The 17,108-nt window shown below is 38.2% G+C and overlaps 1 protein-coding gene across 2 annotated transcripts in view; it reads right to left on the reverse strand.

The window, feature by feature from the left end:
• The window catches only part of LOC116449627 (cadherin-7), a 92,685-nt gene that overhangs the window by 69,826 nt on the left and 5,751 nt on the right, over positions 1 to 17,108 (reverse strand). For both annotated transcript variants that reach the window (XM_032121338.1, XM_032121328.1), the window contains exon 2: positions 12,230 to 12,631. In XM_032121338.1, coding sequence (XP_031977229.1) covers positions 12,230 to 12,439 — 210 coding nt within the window. In that variant the 5' untranslated portion in view covers positions 12,440 to 12,631. The remainder of the gene's footprint in view (positions 1 to 12,229; positions 12,632 to 17,108) is intronic.

Here is a 17,108-nt window from a genome sequence, read left to right on the forward strand (position 1 = left end):
GCTTCTTTACTCTCATTAAAGAAGCATAAAACCTAGTTCTACTAGTTTTTGTCTTGATGGTATTTGCTTTTGATGTCTTGTGTCACAAATCACCTTGCTGCACATGGCATTTTCCTCTTTTGATTAAAAATGAACTTTACCTACCTTTTTGTCTCTTTCAAATGCATCTGCTAGTTAACAGACCTACTCCCCTGCATATTTCTCAAACCTGGATGTTACTGGATCTGTGGTTACCTGCCCTCCTTTTCCATCTGTGCTAGTCAGGCCTTCTTTCCAGAACCTGTGCGGTGGATTGATGCCACATAAACCAATGTGTGACCCATATAGACGCATATAGCTTCTTTAGCAAAGAGTGTGGGGAATCAAGACCCATACATTGAGCCTCGCCTCAATCCCTGGCCTCATTAAAAAGATCATTTCTAACCATGTGGATGATGAGAAGATGATCAGGAGTAGTAAGCATGGATTCACTAATGGTAAATCACATTGGACCAACCTGATTGTCTTCTGCGATAAAACAGCTATCAGGATGGATGACAGCAGCAGATAGTATCAACTTTGACTTCAGCAAGGCTTTCAACACTGTCTCTCACAACATCTTCATAGGCAAATTCAGGAAGTGTGGGTTGAATGAGTGGACAGTGAGGTGGATTGAGACCTGGCTGAACCAGAAGGTTGTAATCAGTGGCACAGGGTGTAGTTGGAGGCTTATTACTAGTGGTGTTTCCCAAGGTTCAAAACTGCATCCAGTATTTAACTTATTCATCAGTGACTTGGATGAAAAGGCAGATGCCTCCTCAGCAAGTTCCCTGATGATACAAAGCTGGGAGGAGTGGCCAATATCCCAGAAGGCTGGGCACCCCTTCTGAGGGACCTCAAAAGGTTGAAGAGATGGATAGAGAGAAACTGTCTGAAATTCAACAAAGGCAATTGCAGGGTTCTGCCCCTGAGGAAGAATAACCCCATGGACCAGGACAGACCAGATGTGACCTTCTGGAAAGCAGCTCTTTGGAGAAGGACCTGGAGGTCCTGGCAGAAAACAAGCTGTGCATGGGCCAGTGTGTTCTTGTGGCCAAGAAGGCCAGTGGTATCCTGGCCTGCATTAGGAATAGCACTGCCAGCAGGTCAAGGGAGATGATCCTGCCCATATACTCAGCCCAGGTGAGGCCACATCTGGAGTGCTCTGTCCAGTTCTGGACTCCTCAGTACAAGAGAGAGATCCTGGAGCTCCATGGAGCTCCTGAAACAGGTCAAAGAGAAGACAACAAAGATGACTAGGGGATTAGAGCATCTCTCTTACAAGGACAGCCTGAGGGAGCTGAGTCTATTCAGCCTCGAGAAGAGACGACTAAAAGGGGACCTCACCTTTGCCTGTAAGTGTCTCAAGGGAGGTTGCCAAGAAGATGGAGCCAGACTCTTCAAAGTGGTGCCAAGCAATATAACAAGAGGCAACAGGCAGAGACTGATGTACAGGAAGTTACACCTGAACACAAGGAAGAATGTTTTTATTGTGCAGGTGACCATATACTGGAACAGGCTACCCAGAGAAGTTGTGGAGTCTCCCTCACTGAAAATATTCAAGAGCTGTCTGGACACAATCCTACGCCAAATGCTCTGGGATGACTCTGCTTGAACAGGGAGGTTGGACCAGACAACCCACTGTGGTTCCTTCTAACCTGACCCATTCTGTGATTAGATTGTTATACCTTAATCTAAATTTATTTTCTCATTGTTTGCTTTGGTATGTTGCTTTCAGTTTTACATCAGGCTCCAGAGTGAGTAAAACAAAGCAAAATGCTTTATCATGTTCCTCCCCTTCTCACACTTACTCTTTGGGATACTTTTTCTTCCCTTTAACTTTTTCAATCTCAATTTTCCTGAACTAAAACCATTAAGACTAGAATTTTCACATTTTCTTTGAATCTTATGATAAATCTGACTTAAAAAAATGTGTCAGTACAAGCAGGAATTATTCCTCAATGTGAGGTCCCTCCATTATTTCCTAGACTTATATACAGATTTGTGTATATGCTTCATCACTGCTATCATTCTAATTCCTGCATGTTTGCTCCATAAAACCTTGTTTTACATGGCTTCACTTGGTTGGTCAGTCAAATAAATGGAAACAACATTTCAAACAACTAATATTTCCTTTGATTTGGAACTGATATGCACTCAGAAGTGCACTTGATTCAGCATAAAGAAAAAAACCAGAAAAGCAGTAATGCTTTAAGATCCTCAGCATGGTGGCGGACATGAACTTGCAAAGAAAGAAACAAACATGAATAGTGGAATTTGAATCTTAAAATGAGAAAGGAAGTAACAGTTTCACTTGGCTTATTTCCTGTTTAGATGAAGCTACAATAGAGTGCTTTTGTTCATGGCTTTTCACTGTCAAGAAGATATTCAAAAAAAGGAGAGGATGAATAAAAGAGCAGTATGGATGAAGACAGGACTACAGTGCTGACTCAAAAGGAAAACCTTTTAAAAGTATTGCTTGGCTAAGCAACAGTAAAGTGGTAAAGGGTGAAAGATGGGTGGGAAGGATAACAGTCTACATATGCATGAAGATTACAAACATCCAGGAGCACGTGGAATTATTTAAACAGTTTTTAATATATAGACTATGTAGCACTATAGCCCTGCCAGTTAAAAAAGAAACATAAAAATACGCCAAGTACTTTTCCAAATGCCTACTCTGCCCATAGAGTGTGTATAAATTGTGTAAGAAAGACAAGTTAAGTATTTTGCTAATTTATGGCATTACGTTTATACCATGATTATGGAAACTTAAGAAATGACCATCTGCTTTTCCCAGCTGTGTCTGAAAACTTTTCATTATTACAGGATAACAAGCTAAACTTTGCCTAATACAGCACCTGCCTACCTTGTAAGGAAAATCAATTGCCTGATTGCCTCGTCAGCAGGGTTACAATTTGGTACCTCAGTATGAAGTGTTTAAGCAGCTTATCATCCTTACACATGTACCATCCAAGTACCAGATTTTCCATATTTTGGAAGCATTTCAAATGAAAAAAATTTTTTTGCGTTCAATTCTTCTCACACATACTCCACAGCAACAGAATTGCATGTCTTTCTAATCCTTGAGGTAATTTCTTATGATTTACAGAAACAGGAAAACTAAATGAAACAGTATGACTCTGGCAACATTTTGTGGAATTCATGCAGCAAAATCTCCTTATATCACCTGGAAAATGACCTTAAATTTCTTTCTTTCTATTCAGAGGCGGCCTAAGAATTTGATGTAGGTAGAATATTATGTCAGACAGTCCTTAGCTGTTCTTAGTATACACCCTTTCATCCACATGATAAGCCACAATGCAGCCCTTCGGTGCTTTAGGAATATTAAAGGACTATATGAAAGGAAGGCACTGTTTCTTCACCGTCAAAATGTGGAACATGTTGATATCTGTTGCAAATCAGACCTCACTATTCCTCTTTTACTAATCTACAGAATAAAATATCAGTTAAAAATTCAATTTTGAAATGACCAGACAATTGTATTGCAACATTAATATTCTCAAGTGGTCTCCTAGGGTCAATAAAACTGATCTGAAGATTCTGGACTAAATCTTCAGTTATTCTATGAACAGCGTAACTTAATTATCAAAACATACTAAAAAACTTTTTGCCTTCTTCTTGAATGTTTAGAATTATCTTCTTCTCCCAGGGGAGAATTCTGAAAAAGACAGCTTGAGACTAAGTCAGTAAGGCATATTTTTTGTTTGCTGGTACATGAGTAATTGCACGTGAACTACTGTATGCAGAAGAGCTACGTTTGTCTCAGTATTCCTATTTATCTGAAGAAAAAACAACGCTTATTCTTTGCTACATTTATGACTTGTAGAGTGCTACTACCATACTATGTGCCTTACACCTACATAAACAAAAATATTACTTTTGCAAGAGCACAGGGCTGTAACATCAGCAAATATTTGTATATTGACAGAACTGTTAATGGTAGCAGTTTTTTTCAAGGACATCTGCAAGAAATAATCCTAAATATGTTCCTCGATTTTATGAACCTATTTATTGATTTTGGTGATCAGTGTCTATTGTCAATGAGCTTCCTCACTGGCTAAGCTTTACACTTGCCAGGGAAGGTTAGAGGGGTTCCTGTTTATACACTGAGTTCAAGAGATGTATGGTTTGGTGTTCACAACGTTTATTTATATTAATAAATATAAATCTGTTTATTTATTTATATTTTATTTATATATTTTTAACTGGCTAATCCTCCTTCTTATAACCTTGAAATGATGAAAGATTAAGCATTATGACATCCTCAAACTTCTGCTCTTGGTATAGGCTGGTACTCGTACCATGACCATGGTTTGGACAGTTGGGACAGAATTAGAGTTCTCCTAGAGCACACACTCCACAGCCTTTTCTAAGAGTTACTTGTCTCTAATTTACATGACAGTAAGTGTCTCTTCCAGTGGAAAAGTGACAGAGAAAATGCTGGTAGCATAAGGTAGCTAATAGTTATCCTAAAAGAACAGAGCAACCTAATGTATTAACATCTTTCTTCTCTCAGCAGTTCCACCATTAGCACTTAGCTCAGCTATCTCCTCCAAGGAAATGCATAATGTTGAGAGAAAAAGATTATACTGAAGAGATTTTCCAGTACTTATCACCAGTATATTTATGTAAAAGCCAGCTTTTGCACACAAAGGAACAATTCTCCGATTTTTTTCATGATCTTTAAATATGTTTTCCCATGTCCTCTCTTTAACTGGTTAAAGTTAGCACTGAAACATTGACATATGTACAGGGGTGCTATTTTATTAAGTGATTACTGAAAAAAAGAAAAGGACAAAGGAATTTCAGAAATCCAGTATAATATTTAAAAACAAATGTAGAGCAAAGAAGAAATTCAGCAGAATAATTATGACAAGGCAGCAACAGTCCTGGCAGCACTTTTAGACTGTGACACATGGAAAATACTTAATACATGAAATGAATGCCCAATGAGTCTGTAGACAGACACTTATGGCTAACAGAAGATGTATAAGAAAAAAAAGGCAACATGAAAAAGGTAGTGTGACAGCAGGCTACAAGATGTAAAACTATAAAGCATATGCAGTTTGATATTTTGAAAGCAATTGGAAAACATCCTTTATCTTTACAGGTCTGAAAGAAGATGTAGCCTTGTACTAACATGGATATTAAATAGGTCTGCAGTTAGTTTCAACCAGCTAGTCATCCATAAATGCTGGGAAGGCAGGAAAGAACTTTCTATTATATGTTCATAATGTTTTAACATGTTGCATGATTCTCATTTTCAGAAAAAATAATATTCTATCTTCATAGCAAACAACACTAGTGACCCACTGTTCTCAAACTATTTTCAGATGTTGACTAACACTATATTCCTCTGAATTCTGTCATTGCCTCTTAGTCTGCTATTGCTTCTTGCCTAATAAGACCACTGCCTCAGAGCAGGGGCTGTATTTGCTTGCATTTTGGCTAGCCCAATAATTCATGAATGGACCTCCTTAGTCTTAGAATAATGCAAATACTCAAAGTTCCTGATAGCCAAAGTTTTACAATGCTGTATTTCCAATGCCATTAACACAGAATTGTGAGATAAGAGGATGGACATAAAACTGGATGCTGGATGACAGCCAAACAAGAACTAAGGGACCAAGAACAACCTCAGAAGATGAAAAGGAGAAGGAATGTCAGAACATCACAAAAAATGTCAGTTGGAAGCAGCATCAGCTTGACTGACATCAGAACTTTAATTCTCATGTTCTCCTGAAAATAAGGCATTTTCTGATAACCAGCCAAGCATACAGGAGCCTCTCATCTACATATATTGCAAAATCAACTTTTACTCTTGCTTTTCTATTTTTTCAGAGACTCATACAATTTAGTTTTAAACAATGCCCAAAAGACATTCAGAGCAGAGCACTGCAGGTAGAGACTCAGTCTCATGAAATACAGAACTGGTATTACAGGATTACATAAATAGCATGGCTGTGCCATTGAATATGAGGGCTGCTTAATTTACTGATATTGTCATCACCTTCACTAACCTTCCTCTTCTGTAATGGCACATGTTAAGGATCAATGTTCTATATTATACTGAGAGATCAAAAAGCTACATGTTCTGATTCAGTATCCAACCATAAGTCTCTCAACTCTATTATCACTTCTAATAATGAAATGACATACAAATTGTCTTTTAGTGCTTGGGCATGTGAAATTGTCATCACTTTAAATCCCTGGCATAAAACCTTCTCCTGTATCCATTCAGCTATGAGAGAAGAAGACTTCCTGTAAAGAGAGAAAGAGGAAATTACACTATATCTGTGCAGGCTGATGAAATCAACCAGGAAAAGGCAGTAGATTTTAGGTTATTCTTTAGGATAATTCCTCCTGTGTGTCTCAATCTCACCCTTCTCCCCAGAGACACTTTCGTCCCGCACACTAAGGAGGAAACATTTGGAATGTCAGTCAGATCTCAGTTATTCAGGGTAATCCACGTAAAGTATAGCATGGAATAACACAAAGCCCACAGTGACTATCCAGTGAAGAAAAATGTGTGATACTGGGACTGGATAGAACAAGTTGAGATGGTAAAGTCATACCTGTGCAGTACAACTGAAGCATCGTTTCCCCAAGACCTATTCAATACATAAAGCAAGGAAGCAGGACTCAACTATTTTGTCTGTTCACTTGTTTCATTTGCAGCATTTGTGGTAGGAAAATACTTGACAGGAATGGCATGTCCCATTTTACTTAAAAGGTCAACTGTTATCAATTTTCATAGCACAGAAAAGCAAAGAGTTCCTGAGATGGATAAATATCAGAAATACAGCAGATTTGCTTTTTCCTTTTTATAAATGGCCTGCTGGGAGTATATAAAACAACAGTGCTTCAAAGATTATGATAAAAGTAAAGATAACACAAATAGAAAAGGAGAAAAAGATGTAACAGAGGGGAAGATGTAACAGAGGGGAAGTTTCTTTCTGAGTTATTATGCCATCTTTGTTTTCCACATAGAGGCCACAAAGACAGATGAAAAATAGTTGGTCTGAGTTTGGTTTGTTTGAATGTTTTTTTCCAAAACTACTTGTGGTAGAAAATGAAGAAAAATCTGCAGAGCTGTGGGTACTCTCAGGCAGGAGCTTACTTGCAGAGCAGACATGAACATTTACCTTGCACAGGATGCTTGGAGGGAAAAAAACCCATACGGAAGCTGAGCAGAGAGCCCTAGTCCCTGTGGGTGCCTCTAGAAGCAGTAGGAGGATCAGATCCCTGCAGGGAATTGCACCTGACTCACCTCCTTCTTCACTATGTGCAAGTGAGGTAGCCCAGTCCTTTTTACCTATATTTAGCCTTTGTAATATCACCCCATCTCCTCTCCATTTCCCAAAATGCCAGTAATATTCCCACAGCTCTGTCTGAATTTGACTGAGTGGCCAGCACTTCCAGAGTACTCACTGCCTTAAAGTATTTTAGCAAAGACACTCATTATCCAAGTCAGTCAAAATTCATCAGCCACATCTGAAATTGTCAGGCTGTGATTCTATGAAAAGAGCCCCAGTGCTGACTGGATCTGTATGGCTTGACACAAGGTCACATCACAGATAAATACAGTATGTGAATAATTCTGTCACCTTATGGAAACATTCACCAACACCTTTGAAAAACAAAGCATTAACTCAAAACCCCAGTATCCTCCCCTATCCTGCCTCCTTCCCTCCAAAATGAGGAGACTGGAAAAAAACTACCCACTCTCTATGCTAATAATAACATAAACTTGTTATCTGGCTGCTGTAAAAACCCTTTCCTCACCCTGCCTGTAAGTTCTCTTAAAACTTGTAAAACCAGCAAATTCTCTTAAATGACCTAATTTTATGGGAAAAGCAGCTTGTTTGCTGCATTTTTTTCATGTTTCCCTCATTCTGCACTACTCCAGAAAATAATAATGCAAATATTAGCACTTATGCACTTTCGTCCACATTTGAAAATTGAATACAACAGGTTAATTCATCTAAAACAGTCAGAAGAAAAATAAAAAGGCAGGTAAAATTGTATTGGAAGGCAATGAATCTGAGCTCTAGGAAAATATTTGCTCTTAGTTCACTTATTTAACCTTTTTTCTTGATTTTAAAATGCAGGTTAGGACTTACACTTGTTCTTACATTATAAATAAAAACAACACTCAGAGTATCTTACGAGTTCCAAGTGTTATTTTGAGAATTACCAGTGAGCCTTTCAAAGTTACATATGACCTTCTTGGGTTCGTGCTCAGTCATAAGTCCCTGTCTTTTATTTTCAGTCCTTCACATGTTAGTGAGATCTCAAGGGAAAAGAAGAGTTCAACTCAGCAAAAAGCTTGAAATTGTCCTGTAAATATACTTAAATTCAGAGCCATTGGAAAAGGAGAGTTGGTTTGGATTCAAAAGAAAACATTGAAGCTAGCCATCAATCAGCATCTTACATGGAGTTCACAGACTTCACTTCTTCAGGTTTCTTTGTGTTTTCTTTTGTTTGTTTGTTTTTTTAAACTTTTAAATAAGAAAAATGAAAGTATTACTGGCAGAGATTTTGTGTCATTATAATGCTTTTGATGTGACTGACACTCTTGCAGCAGAAGACATTAAAAGACATTAAAAAAAAAAAAAAAAAACAAACCACCACACCAAAAAAAACCCAAATCCTGGATGTCAGATAGTTATGTGACAAAACAAAAAAAGTATCAACAAAATGTTCAAGTTCTACTTCAACTGCATTCTCCTTTGCCAATGTGTACCCATGGAAACTTCAATTACAAGACCATAAACAGCTTTTCAAATACTCAACATAATAGCATATACTTTTTCCTAATTTTAGGTGTTTACATTTCGTATAATTTAAAATTGCTCTAGACTATTATTTTTTCCACCCAAATAGATTCCATTAACATCATTTATATGGAAAATACAGAGTAAGGCATTTCACAAAAACATATTACCAAGCAATAGTAAACATTTTCCAGAAAACAGAAGCCAACTATGCTTCTAGCTCAGTTAGCATCACAGTTAGCTGCCTCATCTCCTGCATGGCATGTCTGGAAGAGAACAGTGTCTATCCAAACAGTTTCATGGGTTAAACAGTTAAATGCTTCAGCCCTCCAAGTGAACATAACACATGCTGTGCTGACCGACAGAAGAGAATCGTATATGGTTCAGTCCACAATCTGATTACATATTAAGCACTTCCCAAGAGGTGCTCAGAATTACATCCAAGATGATTAAAATTCATACCACAAAGAGGAAAAACCTACATTAAAAAAAAAAACGAGAATAAAAAAAGGCACCAAACTTCTGTCACCTCTGACTCATATTAGAGTAAAACTAATGGAACTGCTCCAGAGGTTTCTCTAGAGTCACATGAGAAACAGGCCCTGCTGCATTAAAAAAAAAAATACACATGCATTTAGGAAAACAAGAAAAGGACGTCCAGAAGGAAGGCTGCAGTATACCTCAGGTATAGATCTGAAACCCCATTAAACAAACACGGAAACACTGAAAAATTAAGGAAAATACTTGTTTTACTCAGGTGAATAGGAATCCTGCTACATTATTTACAAGGAATAGGATTTTACCCTGCATGATCATGCAATTAAAGTGTCAGAATGCAGACACCCAGGAGGACAGAGCTAGTGCTGAACATGAAATTAACATTGGTATTTCACGACTCTTGAATGATTTGCCATGTAACCCTAACAACCCCCAAATGCTGCCTTACAACCAGAATTGCCCAGGGCTTAGTAAAATTGAATAGTGGCGGGGAGACAGTATTCCCCATTGCAGCTCCATTTGCTCGAGTGTTTCTGAAGCCTTTTTATCTCACAGCCCTTAAAAGCTGGAGGAAGGTCCCTCCTTCCTGGATGTGCAGTTAGATTGGCACCCTGCAAACCATCCTGAATGCAAGGCAATGCAGGACTGGCCTCCCCAGAAGCAGAGCACTCAGCAAAGTCTGGTTGGTACTTTCACTTCATTTGATGAGAAAAATGAATTATGCCAGCTTTTTGCTTGCTGTAGCTTCCTCACCAAGGGGGGAAAAAAAAAAAGAAGAAGAAAAGAGAGAAAAAAACCCAACCTTCCTTTCCAAATCTTGGTCTTCTCTGTCCCTACCTGCCTGCAAAGGATTTGAAACAAGAACCACAATGTTTCTAAGGGAAGAAGAGGGGAAGGAAGGTGACTGCTGCTCACTTCAGAGTGGTGCTGCACATAATATGTTAAGACACAGAAAGAAAATCACTTCTTCACCTTTTTGCTCCGCTGCGTGGGAATGCAGCTTTGGTCATGATTGCACCTCAGGAGCCACACAGTGAACAGCCTCTGCAGTGAGAAGGTTAGGAGCTGGGCACGTCGTATCTTACAACATGCTCAGCAAGGACTCTGTTTCCAGGAAGATGGCCTTCCTTTTGTACATGAAAAATTTTATCTGCTTTTCCTACAAAATGGATTGCTGGCACAAATTCCTGAGCCAACAATTCATACTGCTGATACAAAAGCAGGATGGGCACAGACTGTTTCAGAAAAAGAAAAGGTTGTGTTTTGGAAGATATCTGCTTGTGAATGCTAGGACTCTTGTAAAGGACAGGAAAGAGCAGACTGTGAAGCTAAAAATAACCACATACATGCAAATATCATGTACTATACCGCTACCACAGTATTTTTGGCCATAATATAGCAATCGGCTGAATATGAGAATTACTATGAATCAAAACTAGTCTTCACTCGAGTATTTCAAGACGCTTCTTTTCCAGGAGAGAAATTCAAATTCGCAAGCCACACTTCTTTTTTTATCAGCAGGAAAGAATGCCAAATAGGCCATTTCCAGAGGCACAAGAGAAACTCCAGCCTGGGAACAAATTTGCCTAAAAGACAAACTCACACAGACAACCAACTGCTGCATGGCATCAGAATGGATACTGCTACATAACATCAAACTTCACCAAAACTTTCAAGACCACTGTGATAGAAGATGACATTTCTGATTCTAGCATACCTTTCTTAAGGGTTCAATTATGCAAAGTACCAGTCCCAATTCAGAAAAGCACCTAAACACAACCATAGCTGCAATCATGAAAGCAGTTCCCTATTTAACTTGATTATTCAGTTGGCATGATTAAATTCTAAGTGCTTAACTGTATTAACACAAACATCAAGGTTTTGCCTCAGTAGGATAAATTAAGTAAGCTGAAATTCATTGCACTGGTATATCTGAAGCAGTGGATTTCAGATTACTTCATCTCTTTTTCTGTAAGCATGCTGTTGTGCTAAAAGCTGTCACTCCCTTGTTTTCTATGCATTTGCTGTATTTTAATGAGAAACTCTATTTATTGATTCTGATATTACTGAGAAAATGGGTTTTCCTTTCAATAAGATGATTACACATAAATGTTACAGAGAAACACAAGAGGGGGTTTTGTTTTGTGGGCTTTTTTTTCCCTTCATAATTGCTGAAGGCAGCGTATTACCCACTAGCACAAGGCAGTAAATGAGCTAAGTCCCGGATTCACAGCTGTGCTCAGCGTGCTCCATGTGCAGTGATGGGCATGCAGAACGAACCATTTGGGATGCCCTGATGTAAAAGGGCTGGCTCTGTACTGGACCTGTGCCCATCGCAGGCGAGGTAAAGCCACAAAGCTGTGCTGTGCATGGAGGACAGCGAGGCCCCCAGGTGCCAATCTGCCAGCCAGGCAATGTCAAAGAAAAGCAGTAATGCAGACATGCCCTCCTTTCCATTCATCACACCCACAGATGCCTGATTCTTTCTCTCTTGCTTTCAGTAGTGCTGAGTTTTAGGGAGCAAACAATGTAATACAAGACTTCTTTTTTTCTGGGACTAGCTGTTAACTCTTAAAAAAAAAAATTCATCATTATGTTCCCCTATTTTAAAATCTAGTGTAAGCAATTAATATTTCCTTTCTATCAATGGTGGCAAAACACTTTTACTGTTCTGCATTAAACAAGCAGTGCTAATATGTAGAGCTCTTGAAGAAAATTACAACAGGAACCTTGCATTCTTACAAGAAATGTGTTGCTGATCTGAAGTACTAAAGATTATTTCCTTTTCAAACTATGCAACTTTGTTCACTTAAGTCAACTAGGCTGACCGAATTACAGTTTTTAGGTTGCACCATATGAACAGATGAAAAAGCAAGCATCTGCACCCTCCAAAGTTTATTTAAATCCCCTACCTTTCCTACGTAGAGTGGGTCTGTACCCATGTATTCTTCCAGCACAAAGAATTGATTCCACACCCAGCTGCGTTTGGTTCTCGTCCTCCCTGATTGAAAATAGGGCTTTGACCTGGACCTTGTGAGCTCTGCTTGATTCATCCCAGAAAGACACAGGAAAAGAGCTAGTATCTGAAGAAAATGGCAAAACTCCACTTTGCCCAACTTCATCTTTTCTGGGTTTTTTTCCTCCGTGAAAGAAAAAACCTTGACCAAAGCAGGCACAATTCCAGTTGTCTCAGTAGCTCTAGCCTCCGGCAGGGTGTCAGCTGGGAGTCCAGAGATAATAATTTGCAGAGTGGTCAATTGGAAGATGTCAGCACTGCTGAATAGCCTTCACCAAAGAAATGGTGTAATGGGTACCTATCCGGGAAAAAGAAAAGAATCGTTGTCAGAATTTTAATTTTTTTTAAAGAATGCAAATTCTTTGCAGCTTTCACATCATGCATCAAAACTATTTATTTATTAATTTTCTCCTCATCAATACCAATGAGTTTACATAAATCTCTGAGAGTTTATAGCAAACTCCTTGCATGGCATTACTACTGCTGATACAACTGTATTTATAGTCATAAAGTTTTCTCCTGACTGTTCTACTAATACACCATTTTTTCCAGTAAAAATGAGACAATTGTTTCTCTTTAAAATAATCAGAGTAAGTGTAGTTATTTTCAGTAATTTGGTTTGATTTTTTCTCTTCTGTCTGTTATGGTCTGCTTTAGTTGCCATTATTATGATATAATTACCAGCCAGCTACAGGAAGAAAGTTGTATTAATGGCAGGGACATACCCTAGCTTAACTCTCTCCCATATAACTCAGAACTAAAATGAAGGAGCATAAGATGAATCAGAACAATTTGATTGATTCTTAGTCACAGTACACCAGATGCTATGATTTGTTCTGATCTGAACCTGACCTGGTAAAAAGCCCTGAGTCTCCCCACTCAATTTCACTACATTCCTAAAGCAAATGTCAGGCACCATAAGAAACATGTTAGACTACTTTATATATTTATACAGAAATATGCCCAGAAAGATCAGAAGATGATGTCATTTTGTGTTTTCAATGAAACCTTGATTTAATAACAAATGATTTTTCAGCACTAACACATACAAATTTTATCTTTTTGTGTATCTGTTTTTATTTCAAAATTTAATCATTTAATAACTCATAGAAGTAACTAAAAAAATTATTTTTTTTAGAAACACAAACTTCAATACTTGAACAAGACTCTTTTTCTGCCTTTTACTACTGTGAGCCTTCTCTGCCCATGTAAAAATGCATACTTAGTATAATGTTTTTAAAAGTATAAATTCTGTCAGTCAGAACCGAACATAGCTTTGCCTTTTGGGGGAATCACCAGGTAAGCAAAGCTGTCTCTTAAATAGATATCCTCCTTGTCTGAGTGAGCACTGAGGCACAGGAGCATTTATGAAGTGCCAAACATGAAGTGGAAACAAGGGTGAAATTAAAATAGATAACAGGGCATTAATTTGGAGTGAACTGCTGCTACTTAGGAAGCCATGGTAGAAAGAAGATTTCATCCTTTCTACATTTAATTAATCTAAAAAGGCTAGACATTAAATCACGTACACATTAAACACTCTGGACTGATTATCATATTCCTACCCATCACTACTAAAACTGAGTGAAATGTGATATCCACTATCTGTTTTCAGTATGTCAGGCTCTTTCAGCAGCAGAATGCCTATGCATTGTGCTGCCAAAGGTACCTAGAGGGCAGAAACATGAAACAAATAAAAAGCTCTTCTGATTACAGACTGTATTTAAAGCCTTTTTGTAGTAATCCCTTCTGTGGTACTGCCCTGCACCAGAAAGGCTTTGCTTAGAGGCTGGTGGGATAAAACCACAAACCCACTGAGCATGTTTGCTAAGCAGCAGCAATTTGAAAGCTTCCATATGGGAAAATCCAGTGTCTCCCTACAGGCAAAATGAAGAGAATAGGCAAGTCTTACCCAAAGACCCTAATTTTGTAAACATGATGCTACAGTTATAAAAGATATCACTACAACATGGACCAAAATTCTTCTCACGGCGGGATTAACAAGCAGGTGTCATCCTCGTTAGAAGAGGATAGTTTGAAATGATTAATCCCAACTAGTCATAGCTCAGTTTTGATCTGGTCCTTTGAGTGAATCATGACCATATGACAGTAATTACTGACAGGGCTGCCAATGAGTGTTAAGGAAGTAGCTGTGCTTTCCCTGTGATATGTTGACTTCCTACTGCTCTGTTCAACTACGGTAAGTGCTGTTTGTAGTACAGGCTGTTTATGCATCCTTGATTTCCCTCTCTGTGTCTAAGTTACATCATGTTAAAGACATCTGATATTGATAAACTGTCAGTTTATTTCAAAGAGGCAGCAGATTGTTATTTAACGGAGATAAAAATACAAAATGGATTTTCTTAAGAAATGTCAGTAAAACATTTACAATATGTTAGAGTCTTTTCACTAAGCAGTTTGAAATGTCTTGTTCTTGCTCTGAACAGACATTTCAAACCTAGAATTGCTCTAACCTTTATCTCGAACAGTGTTCTCTTATATCCTTTCTTTTACACCTGCAGGAAAGTATGAAAGCCACCATATGGAGTGCCATGGTCCCCAGCCACACGCCACAGCACAGAACTGAAAAATGCACCCAAAATACCAACTGAAAAACAGTCCATATGCTAGACAGCACAATCTGATGAAAAGCAGAATACTCACACCTCCTGGAAAAAAAAAACGTTGTTGTGGTTTACTCATTCTCAAATACTTTCACCACACAGACCCAAAATTCCAATTATTTTTATTCAGCTGTGTGGCAACACTTTCTGCTCAGAAACACTCTTCCCTCCCTTTTTCCTCTTCTTTGGGATAAGTCTTCCTATTCCTCTTAGGGCCCTTTTTTTAGGTTTCTATTTATAGTTCTTCCAGCATACTGCCTTTTATATGTGATACCTCCAAAAGCAGAAGTCTCTGGTATTTAAAAATCACTTTTGTTTTGATAATAATTCTTTATTAAATTGCATTTCATTACCTTTCTTACTGAGATAGATAGATAGATACATTTTTACAGATTTTTTTTATTAATTTTGTCCAAGCATAACTAGCACTTCAACATCACCTGTTCTATGAAGTCTGTAAGTGTCAAGTCCATAAGCAATGTCACAGCATTCATAAAACTGAAAACTAAGAGATAGTGTTGATGGTTTTTTCCTCATTAAGGCATAACTTGAGTGTTCAGGGTTGCATTTGCAACAGTAGATAAAACTAACCCTGACAGCAACAGAGGGTATTCAGTGCTCTGATTCCAGTGTCTTCACTGTCATCTGTGTTTACTGACTTGAGTGTGATGGCAAAACTGACCTGCAACCATTTTGTACTTTTTGTTTAAAGATGCTCTTTTATAAAATGCTATCTTTTCTGCACAAACAAGATTCAGAGTATACAAAACTGAGAACTATTTACACTTGTAATTGATACCGTTAACTACCTAGAACAAAAGTGAATCTTTACATCTTGTTTCTGACCTCCAAAATGCTACTCCCCTCCTCAAAAAGGGGCAAAACACAATCATATCTCCTCATTCACAGTTTGCCAACATAAAAAGTAACTTAGGCCTTTAAAAACAAAATTGTCTACTAGTTTATTTAAAGCATTAAGCTCTAGCTTTCACATCTAAGCTTGTATTCCCTATTTGCTTTATGAGTAGTCCTGGCAATCACAAATATGAAAAATACAAAGTAAAAGAACCGGTGTGTAATTTGGAGAGTGTTATGTGATCTGGACAGTGCACATAGCATGTCTTAGCTGAGCATTAACATGCTGTCCAAGTGAACAGCTGTAAGAATCAGAAAAAAAGCAAACCCAAAACCCAAAGAAAGGAAACATAAAAAATATCCACTAGATATCCAAACTCGCATGCTTATGTCCTTAAATAGCTGGCTGATACATAAAATCTCAGACTGAAGAATATACATTTGAAAAAAATAATAACCACTTCATTCAATATACATGATAAACCTTATATTTTCTCCCATCTGCTGTACAAAAATTAAACTATATTTAAGTCACAGTGTTCTGGTGTACAGTGCTAATCTGAAAAATGTTACTACTCTACTTCGCCGAAACAATCTGCCAGTGTCAAAAAGACACTATTATGCACTGTCTCCAAGGGGCAATCTTGATTTGTTGAAAACATTCAGATCGTGAATAAGATCCTCAGCTTAAAAGTCCCCCTCACTGAAAGCAATTAAGGGTAATTTACACCCACTGAAAATCTCTCTGAATATTTTGCTTCACTCCATAATTTCTAAAACAACCCATCAAGTCTAGTGTTTGCTGTTTGTGTGTCACAATGAGCAACAGTAGATAAGGACAAGTTTTCAGTCTCAGAGATACCGTCCTGGAAGCCCTCCTTCTCCATGCCTGAGATTTCCCCAGCCCTGTAGGGCAGTTTGCTGAAAGCTCTTGAGATCAGCTTTGCACCACCTAACCTTTGCAGCCAAAATGCAAATTCCTGCAGACTTCTGCTCACACATTGCTACCAGTGTCACAGTGCCAGCTTAATCTATGAACCATATCATTTTCCTGTCAACCTCTTCAACCCAACAAAGAATTTTGTCCTTCAGCATATTTTGTCCTAAAGTGTTTCTAATGCGTAAAATGCTTCAGGAAGAAGTGGAAACCCAAACCCTTTTCCATTACTAAACTCCACCAGTCTGGACTACATTACTTTAGTTTGAAATCTCGCTGCCAGCCACTCACTGAAGTTGTATCTGAAGAGTTTACCACTCCTATTTTATTGTCTTCTCTTCCCTCATCTTCCCCCCTGC

The sequence above is a fragment of the Corvus moneduloides genome, chromosome 1 (assembly GCF_009650955.1).
Source record: "Corvus moneduloides isolate bCorMon1 chromosome 1, bCorMon1.pri, whole genome shotgun sequence".
Lineage (NCBI taxonomy): Eukaryota > Metazoa > Chordata > Aves > Passeriformes > Corvidae > Corvus > Corvus moneduloides.